Source organism: Vicia villosa, linkage group LG3 (genome assembly GCF_029867415.1).
Source record: "Vicia villosa cultivar HV-30 ecotype Madison, WI linkage group LG3, Vvil1.0, whole genome shotgun sequence".
NCBI classification, from domain to species: domain Eukaryota; kingdom Viridiplantae; phylum Streptophyta; class Magnoliopsida; order Fabales; family Fabaceae; genus Vicia; species Vicia villosa.
In genome coordinates, this window is record NC_081182.1 from 53438833 (window position 1) to 53449593 (window position 10761).

At 36.7% G+C, this 10761-nt stretch overlaps 1 protein-coding gene across 1 annotated transcript; it reads left to right on the forward strand.

The window, feature by feature from the left end:
* Positions 1-200: 200 nt before the first annotated feature.
* LOC131655738 (PLAT domain-containing protein 3-like) lies at positions 201-1177 on the forward strand. Its single transcript, XM_058925551.1, has 2 exons — positions 201-356; positions 454-1177. The coding sequence occupies exons 1-2, from the start codon at positions 285-287 to the stop codon at positions 964-966; spliced, it is 585 nt and encodes a 194-aa protein (XP_058781534.1). The 5' UTR covers positions 201-284; the 3' UTR covers positions 967-1177.
* The last annotated feature ends 9584 nt before the right edge of the window (positions 1178-10761 follow it).

Genomic DNA, 10761 nt, shown 5'->3' on the forward strand with positions numbered 1-10761 from the left:
ACGTTCAAAATGATTTTTATTTCATAATTTCCATATGTGCTTCTTATTGGTATTCTTATTTTATGTTTTTCTAATATTATAAATGATAATTATATTCTCAACACGTATTTGTTTTATTTATTATAATAAATAAATAATTATTGAGATAAGGACATGATAATAACATTTTTAAAAATAATAATAGGAAGAAAACTAATAAAAATTGTCCTAAACTTGTCCCTCCTCTATTTATTATAACACACCTATCACTTAACAAACATAATTAACTTCACCCGCTCCATCACATGGAAACTCCAATCACTCTCTTCGCTCTCTTCTTCCTTCTCACCTTTTGCTTCGCCGCAACCATTAAAGCTGTAAGATTTCCTCTCTCTCACTTGTGTCAGAGTCGTTATTAAATGTTTGTGTTTTATAGATTTAATAAAAAAATTAATTGAATATTTTTTTATACAGGAAGATTGTGTGTACACGGTGTACGTTAGAACCGGGTCAATAATCAAAGGCGGAACAGACTCGATCATCGGGCTCAAGCTATACGATGCATCCGGTTACGGAATCTACATCAAGGATCTTGAAGCATGGGGCGGGTTAATGGGTTCGGGTTACAACTACTTTGAGCGTGGCAACCTTGATATATTCAGTGGCAGGGGTCCTTGTTTGGAGGGACCCGTTTGTGCGATCAACGTGACTTCTGACGGGTCGGGTCCTCATCACGGGTGGTATGTTAATTATGTTGAGGTTACCTCAACTGGGGTTCATACGCCTTGCGCTCAGGAACAATTCACGGTGGAACAGTGGTTGGCGACGGATACGTCGCCGTATGAGCTTTCGGCTGTTAGGAATTACTGTAAGTATGATTTGAGCCAGGCCCGGACTGAATTGAAGGTCATTGAGGCTGTAAGATCCGGGTCTGGGTCTGGGCTTGGGCCTGATTACTCTATTTTGGGCTCTGTGGCCCGAGCCTAGATGAGACCATAGATCTAGAGGGGGTTAGTTAATAATGGTATTGTATGTTTTATTGTTAGTGTTGTTGGGATGCTTTTGGTTGAATTTATTATACTTGGATTGGTTACATCAAGGGCGTTTGGAGTTTTCGGTTGTCGTTTATGTGAAAATGATGCATTAGGAAAACTTTATGCGCATAAAGTTTCAGAAATAAAAAATTTGGTTTTTTTTTCTTGACTTTATAGAATAGATAGAAAATGTTTTTTATTTCCTAAGGAGGCAAAGTTAACTTATTTTATTAGCAACAATTCGATGAATAGAATTGAGAGCTTTTATATAAATGTTAAGGGCAAGTTTGTTTTGATTTTTTTTTAAATGATTTGTATAGCGTTATATAATTTTGTATAAAAAAATATTATAAAGAAGTATTTTATAAAAGTTTCAAATAAAAATTTAGTTTGAATAGTTATTCATAAAATGTGATTTTAAATATTTTATTTATTTATTTATAAAAAAAATTGAATATCAAAATTTTTAAAAATTACTTAATTTTAAAATTAGAGGGAAGTCTCATTTTAGTCTCTCACAAAAACTGTATAGGTCAGATTAGTTTCTGAGAGAAAAAAAATCTCATTTTAGTCCCTCACAAAAAAGAAAGAGTTCAAATTAGTCCCTAAGAAAAAAAAATCTATATTTAATCCCTTACAAAATTTAATCAAGCCATGTTAGTCCCTCTTTTAGTATTTTTTTCAAATAGATTTTTTTTTAATTGTGACTGGGCTCCGACGTTCTTTTCTTTGTTTGATTTATTATCAGGTTTATGGGTGAGTCATTTTTGTTGTTATGTATTCTTGTGTATTAGGTGTCGTTATTGTTTTAGTTGTTAGTGATATTAGTAGAAGGACTAACACGGCTCGGTTAAATTTTGTAAGGGATTTAATAGGGACTTTTTTTTCTCAGGTACTAATCTAACCTCTATAGTTTTTGTGAGGGACTAAAATGGGACTTCACTCTTGAAGCTATTTCAAATACATTTTTATAAAAATTATTTTTGAAATACAACTTTTTGAAAAAGTTGCGATTTTGACTAGCTTTTGGTCTTCAATAATGTATGTTTATGTTATAGGATGTCAAAATTAGTGTTTCATTTTAGAAAAAATCAATACAAAAAAACTTGTAATATTTTGAAAAACAATTTTATAAAATCTATTTTAAAAAATACAAGAAAAAATTCACTTTTTTAAAACTGAAACAAACAGGCCCTAAAATTTGTCAAAGATGCCGCTATGGAAAATTCATGAGCTACTGCTACGGTAACTTTTTTTGTTTCAATAAATTTAAATTTAGAGTTCACAAAATATTATGAAAAGAGACATCTAGAGGAGAAAATTATGACCACAAACTTAAAGTGATCAAGCAACAAAAAGTTCAAATTATTCGCAACTCTTTTAGAATCTAAATTAAAATCTACGTTTTGATTTAGAGGTTCCATTTAATTTCTGGATAAAGCTCACTAAAAGTTCAATAAAAGAAAGTGTTACATTTGATCTAAATTATTGGTATCAAATCATCATTGAATATTTCCTAACGATCTTCCATGTTCCAAACAATAAAGTATGAATGTTTCAAACGACTTTCATATATAAGGTATCTCATGTGAAGTAAATAGTATCATCTAACTTGACTTTCACTCACTTTATTCATTATCTCACTAATTTGGGTATAAGAATAATAACCCTATAGGTCATTATTCTCTCCGCCGCACCAGAACTTGCTCCACAAATTCAAGATCTCATCACTGTTTCACCAATCATTTATAGTTCCCAAGCAAAACAATGACGCCACTTATGGAACTTGAATTTTGATTCCTGTGAATTTTCACATCCAGATCCATCTGATTCAAGTCATGATCGTTGTAGCAGTTACGCTAAGATGAAGAAAGAAACTTTCGATCTTATTTTCGAGAGCACTTTATATCTTTCCAACTCCTGATCATCTATGATCTTCATCGACAAATTGATCAGTGAGAAATTGTCTTTAGCGAGACAGAGCCTCCATCACATAACTCCATCATATCAATGATGCAAATCAAGATACGATAGAGGGATAAGCCAATTTTAGGGTTTTGAGACCACGAGAAAGCGGATGAAATTCCTTATGCAAAACTTCTACTGGTCGTAACAACTGCCATAATAAATCATTCAATATAAGGGATCCTCATTGATGATAGAAGTTCGTGTGACCTAGTGTTTCCTAGAATCTTCATGAATAATCACAGAATAATCATGTCTTAATATTATGTTTTTGATTCAAATTTTCTATTTTGAAATAAAAGTGCAATGTCATGTATTGTGACACATGTACTTATCCCGTAAAATATTAATGGGGTCGGGACCTATGCCCGACTAAGCTCAGAGTTCCTTCATTATTCAGACACCTCAAGATGAGTAGGCACCTGTATGCGGTCTGGGTGAAGGATAAAGAGAAGGGCACGTACTAAGGATGAAGGAACCGGAAGAGTCATCAAACAGATCATTAAGACAAGCGTTGCAGGATTCATCATTGAAAGTCCTATTAAGGCTGCGGGCGGACGTTGCTAACAAAGCTTAATGGAGGAGAATCCAATAGTCCCCTTTTAAATGAGGAGCTTTATGATCGAAAGTATATAAAGGGGCTCGTGCAAGAGGGATAAGCAAGACACTTTCTTGGGCATACTACACTTATAATATCACCTAAATCCCCCAAAATATCTCATATATTAATCTCATTGAGGCTCTCATTGTTCCTACAAGGAAGTCACCCGTTTAGTATTTTTACGCAAGAACAACACCCTTGTGTTATTTCATTATATTCCGCAATTGATTTATAAATAAAAAAATTACCACGGGTTTTTAGGGGGTTACATTGTTCTCTTTGATGTTAAAGCTTACATCGGTTCTAAGAAAAGGGACGGGTAAGGACCAACGAATTGTGAAAGTGAATAAAGAGATGAAACTAAATCATAGGTGAATAAAACTTGATCGCGACTTTACGTGTCTATAAATCTGATAACTGCAAGTGCACAGTCGTGTCGTGTAGTTTTAAAAGATATCGAATCCACAAGGACTATGAATCAATCTACCGTTATCTAAGGTTACTATGTAAAGCTAGGGCTACTAATATTTCGATTGTTCTTAAGGGAAAGTGAGTGAAAAATTAAGAATATAATAAAAGACAGATATCAGTATGTATTTCGTTTAACTTAAGGTGATCCGAAGGTCCATTGGCTTTTGCATAATTTAATTAAAAATCTTTACTAATTCAATTGATTAAAAATCCTCGTCTCAAACTTTCGCTCTATTGATTTAGATTACTGTCCTAATCCTAATGTACGCTTTCGCCATCCCATTAGATTTTAGAAAAGCTTTTTGGAAACAACGTAATTAATAAAATGCCCGTTTTATGAAGTTGTTATCTATTTAAATCTCCTAATCTCAAACTTTCGCTCTGTTGACTCGGAACATGCTAATATCCCTAACGTACGCTTTCGCCATCCCGTCGGGTGTAAAAACAATTTTTGAAAATAAATAAGTCCTAATTAGTTTTAATACACTTTTGCCATCCTTAAAACTAATGTCCTTTGTCTACTATCCAGTTAAAGATCTCAAACTTTCGCTCTATTGATTTTAACCTTTGACCGTCTTAACCCCTCAAACTTTCGCTCTGTTGGTTTTAAGACTTACTAATTAAATTAGACATACAGACCAAAAACAAGTGATAGTTAATAAAACATAATTAAGCCAATTTATTTCGGATCCCTACGGTTAACTTACTTTACATACCGATATCATAATAATTTAGCCAGACTTATTAATATGGTTAAACATGCATAAATCGGTTCGGTTCACAATAATAGGCATAGTAAATGGCATACAATATATCATGCAATAAATATAAATAAAGCGGTAAATAAAAACCTGAATTAAATAAATGGTAATTGAATCTTCGAGTACTGAACTTCCACCACAGGTTGGCTGGATCGTTCTTCGAATGGCAGTAAATAAAACAAGGAAATAAAAGCGATAAATCTAACGTAAGGCTAGATCTATAAAAAGTTCACAACAATTTCCAGTGTAGAAATCGTTGTGAGAAAATAAGTGTTTGAATGAAAGCAGAATAAAGAAATACGGTTCGCGGTACAATTTCGGCAGCACTTCGTTGGCAGGAAATCGGACTCTTTGAAAGTGAGGTAGCAGGTCCTATTTATAGGAGAGGTTTTGCTGTGACGTTGCGTGAAAAGTGGGGATTTTGCAGACTGGGTGTGGAGACGTGCGTCTCCGTTTCTTCAGGAAGCGGCCTTGACTGACTTGAGACGTGCGTCTCAAGTGGAGAAGATGTAGGAGCAGTTGGAGACGGGCGTCTCCTCTTGGTGACGTGGCAGAGGAACGTTGGAGACGTGCGTCTCCACTTGCTGGGAAGGTTTGGGCCACGCGCCTTTGGTTCCATAGTGGGCTGAACTGTCTCTTTTGGGCCTTTTGGGTCCTAATTGCACCCCTCTTTCACTTCAGCACTCCTTTTTCATCTTTTAGGCATAAATATTGGTCATTTAAGCTCCATTTTCTTTCCTTTTCGCAAATAGTCGTAATTAGAGTGTAAAACCTGAAACAAAGCAAATACTCGCGTAATATCATAATAAATTAACATAATAAACAGAAAATGCTATAAATATCTATGGATTTCAAGCTAAATATACGATATAAAATCGTGTTATCAAATTCCCCCAGACTTGAACCTTTGCTTGTCCTCAAGCAAAATAATAAGATAAAGATAAATGAAACACACTTCCACCACGTCGTTCGGTCATACTCAGCTACATAGTGTTCTTATTTGAAAATAATGACAATGATCCTAGCAATAAACTTATAGTAACAACACTAAACAACTCCCAGTATGCATACCAATCCGAATCATGCCATTATAGCTCGACCTTTTTTTTTTGACTCGTCATCATGTTTCACCCTTTTCATTCGCGTGCAATCACATTAAGCCCATTATCTTGACACGCACATAGCAGAGTAGTCGGTTAGTGACTATGATCCTTCTCATGGAGTTCTGGCACAATATGTGGTATACTCCTTAGCCCTCACTTGTAGATTGTGGGGAATCGGACGATAGTCCTTCCTACCAAGTTCAGTACCAGATGACTTCTGAACCAATCGATAATGAGTTTTTAAATTCTTTGTATTTGAGATTTGCGACCGTTAGGTTAAATGATCTTGTGAGGATCACCTTACTTAGTAGGCACATTTCTTATTATGGTTAAGCACATAATTATTATTATGAGGATCATACACTTGTATTCATCGACTCTCTGCGTAGTTTGTATCTAAGACGGTGCCGACTGCTAGAATAAACTACTAAGGGCTACTTCAAAACTTAAAGTCGATGGTTTTGGTATAACGGGTATTCAAATCGGTTACGCATACTCGGGGGTTTTAGAGTGTTGGGACAATAGGGTTATTGACTATATTCAATTTCTATGCGTTGAGTGTTTGAGTAGCTTCGTATTTCTCGAACGTGTGGGGTTTGCGTTTATCGTTTAGGAGCAAAAAATTTTGTTATGGCTCAAGAAAATGGAAGAAATTGAAATAACTACGAAATTATACATATAAGAATTAAATTCCATAAATATTCTTTTATTGAATTAGAAAAACATTACAAGGAAGGGAAATAACTGAAGGGAAAAATAAAACTAAAGGAAATAGAAATAATACGACTCCCCCAGACTTAGATGATGCAATGTCCTCAGTGCATAATAACTACTCCTCATTGTTGCGGTTGCGGGAACTGCTTGCGCCTCTTGTACGAACACGGCGACGTCTATCAGGAGGAGAGTCATTCACACGAATGTCAAGATCATGCAAATATGTAGCAATTTCAGTGTATTGACTTTCGTTCCTAATAGCATAGTCACGCTGCTCTTGTTGCATCTCTCGGATGAGCCTAATTGTTTCAGTTTGGTTTGTCTGCATAGCTTGAACGAGTTGATCTTGGCGTTGAATAGCAGCATACATGGCCTCAAGAGTGATAGGAGGTGGGTTGTTTGGAGGAGGTTGGTTGACATCAGCTTGCCCTTGGTTGACTTCTTCTTCATTTGCATCCATAGGTTCATTAGGATGTTCTTGTTGGTTATCTTGAGGGTTGTCTTCAATAAGCCTCCAACGTTGAACATAACGGATGTTGATTCTTTCAGGGCATGGAAGGATGACATAAGGAATAGGAACTTTGTTGACGACCAAAGTGTATCGGCCATCATGGCGGGGTGAAACCAAGTGGGAGTCACGGCAGTAGGTGAGATCAAGTGACTGAGCAGGCTTCATGAGATGTGAGAGTGAGAGGAGCTCGTCACCAAGACCTAAAGCACAGGCCAAGGAAGTAATAATTCCGCCAAGCAAGAATGGGTTTGTAGCGGGGGCGTTGACTAAACCTTGGATGTGTTGGAACATAAACGGTGCGGCATTGAAACGGATATTGTTGAGCGCACAGTAAAGGAAAAATAGTTCATTTTGGTTTACCTTGTGGTTGTTAGATCTCGCAAAAATAGTATGCCCCAAAACACGTTGAAAATAACGTATAGCGGGGTTTTGAATGTGAGAAGCATGGAGAGCTCTCCAACCGGTAGGAATTTCGCCAGTGAGATTGAACCAAAATTCAAAAGCGAGATCCTCCCAAGATCGACCATTGAGTTCTTGAAAGATTGAGCGGTGAGCAATTGGTGCATGATTAAAATGCAAATATGAGGCTACGACATCTTGATCCAGAGCATATTCACGGTTGAACATCCGAAATTGGATGCTACCGGTTGAGAGTGGTTGATTAGAGGGAGTGTCGTAGTTGAAAGAACTCAAAAATTCTAAGACGAGCGGCTCATAAGTAGGTACGGGTTCGGTACAAAGATGGTGGAGGCTAGATTTAGTGAGCAAACGGGTAACACCATCAATGAGACCCAGAGTTTCTAGACACTCGGTGTTCACAAATTTTGTGGGAACAACCGAACGTTCGTAGAAGGCGACATATTTTGTTCGTTGAGCATCATTGTCGTCATCTCGGAAGATAATATTTGAAAGGTCGGGAGGTGGTCTCTCGGGACGCTCACTACGGATTAATGAACGTGGAGGCATGGTGAGTATGAAAATGAAAAAAAATAGAAAGGGAGTGTAGAAGAATAGAGAATGGTATGAAGGTTGTGAAGAAGAAGAGTGGTGGTGGTGTGGTTTTATAGTGAGGTTTGAAAATGGTGTGGTTAATGGAGAATTAAAATGGATTGATGGTGGTGTTTGAAGTTTGAATGGAGTAGAGAATTGGGAAATGAATAGAGTTTAAGAGGTGAATGATGGAGGATGAATGAGGTTTATGGAGTTTAAATGGAATAAATAAGGGGAAGAATGAAGAAGATTGGAAGATGAATTTTGAAATTCAAATTCAAAATTCAAAATGGGAGTTATGGTGGTGCTGCAGCGTGGTCAACAATGCAGACTGCTGCCCTTGGGAGACGCGCGTCTCAGGCAGTCAGTCTGCAAGGGGACAAAGCATGGAGACGTGCGTCTCCTGTCCTCAGAAAGATTCCTGCTGGTCCCACACAGATGGAGACATGCGTCTCCTGTTGTAGGCAAGTGGTTCACGCATGCAAGGGACCAGACAGTGCTGACAGATGCCATAAATTGTCCATCAGTTCAGAGCAGTGTCGAATTTTAATACTATTGACAGCAAAAAGTGATAAACAGGCAAATATATAGCAGTCAATAGCAGTGTAATATAACACAGTAGCAGTAATCAAAAGAATATTGCATTTAAAATTAAACCGGTACTGAGTGTTAACATAAGCAGAATGTAAAATGCAGAAAAATGAAAATCTAACTTATGAATAAAAATTGCTAAAACTAGAAATAAAATCTAATAATCTAAATGGTAACATCTAGCCACGTCTATTGTTATGCTCATTAGACTGAATGTGTTTGAAAACTTCGTCGAACTGAGCATTTACGGTGTCGATAAAATCGAAGAACTGCATTTGCAAAGTGTGAAGCTCGTTGCGCACATGTTGGACATCTTGTTGTAGTGCAGTGATGGCTTGCTCGTGCGTATTCAGATTAGGCATTCTTTGATTCACCGATGCGGTGGATGTAGCGGGTTGTTGTTGCTCGAGCTCGACATCAGTCATATCAACAGTGTAATCATCAACAGAATCTTCAGAACGAGTTTCAGGCTCATACTCAGATATAGGTTCATCAACAGGAAGAGGTTCGTAATCAGGAATGGGTTCATCTTCAGGATTAGGTTCATAGTAACCAGGAGGAGTGTCAGGCTCAGATTCTGATACATGCATTTCCTCATCAAAATGTTCATAGGCTTGAGGGGTTTCAGGTGAGGGTTCTCTTTCAGGAATCTGATCAAAGAAAAGCCAGTTGGCAGGGTTATGCACACTCGTCCTAGGACTCGGTAAGGTGAACTGATCCAATATTTTGTTATCAATGAGTAAATCAAACTGATCGGGTCCAAGGTTACCGATGATTCCTCGGTTAAAGCAGAAGTGAATATCCATAGAATTGTGGGAGCCAAGAGGTGTCAATCTAAGCAAAGGTACTCTCAATCCTATAGCATTAGCAATCATAGTGACAAATCCGCCGATCCTAATAGGTGAAACTTCGTCATGCGTGATGCGCTCGAAGTTTGTTAGCATGAATGCGATGGCGTTGACCGGGCGATTCTGAGAGGTACAAAACATGATGAACAACTCTTCTCTAGAGACTTCAGTGACATTATCGGGTTTACCAAAAATGTAGTGAGCAAGGATCTTATGGAAGTATCTAAAGGCTGGGTTATAGATGTTCTCAGATTGAAATTCATTCTCTTCAGGGTTGTCGTTCCCAGTGATCTTGCCCCAGTATTTTTCCAACTCCCAGTAAGCAAGATTGTCTTCAGCTACTTTGGTGTATGCATCTGATCCATGAGGTAGTTCTAACATTTCAGCAAAATCTCGGATGCAGAAATTAAACTCCATACCAAAGAGTCTAAAGAGAATAACTCCTTTTCTCAGTCCTTGTCCACAGTTTGGAAGATAGGTCAGGGAGCTCAAGAATTCCAGAGTGAGCTTCCGGTAAGTACTAAACTTGCGGAACAGGTGAGAACCAGTCCAACCAATTTGGTTAAGCAGGTGTAGGATGCTTTCTTCGATACCAAGTTTCACCATAGTTGGTTGGTGAGGATAGCAAGTCAAATCCATGTGTCTTTCAGCCAGCTTATTAAATCTTGCTTCTTGTCCTCTACCACGGAACACAACTTCCATATTATCAACTTCTTGCATCGTAGTTAGTAGTTAAATGAAAAACCTAGAAGTTGAAAATATTAAGATTAAGTTAGAACTAGGCTAGTGTTAATTTTAAAAATAAAATTAAATAAAGTAAAATAAAATAAATGAAATAAAATTAAGTAACAAGTTATAATAATAATTATAATTATAAAAAGGAAATATTTTCTCGAAATAAGATAGCAGTTATAATTATAATAATCATTATAAGATGTAAGAAAAAAAAATGATTAAAGTTAGAATAGATTATTTAAATAAGGGTTAATGAACTTTTTGGTCCCTCTAAATATTGCAGATTTCGTTTTTAGTCCCTCCAAAATTTTCCTTTAAGAAATCGTCCCTTCAAAATTTTTTGTCTAAACTATTGGTCCCTAATGTCAAATTTGCTAGAGATTAGCTACGACTTTAGCCACTGATTAGCTACGAAATTTGACGTTAGGGACCAATAGTTCGGAAGAAAAATTTTGAAG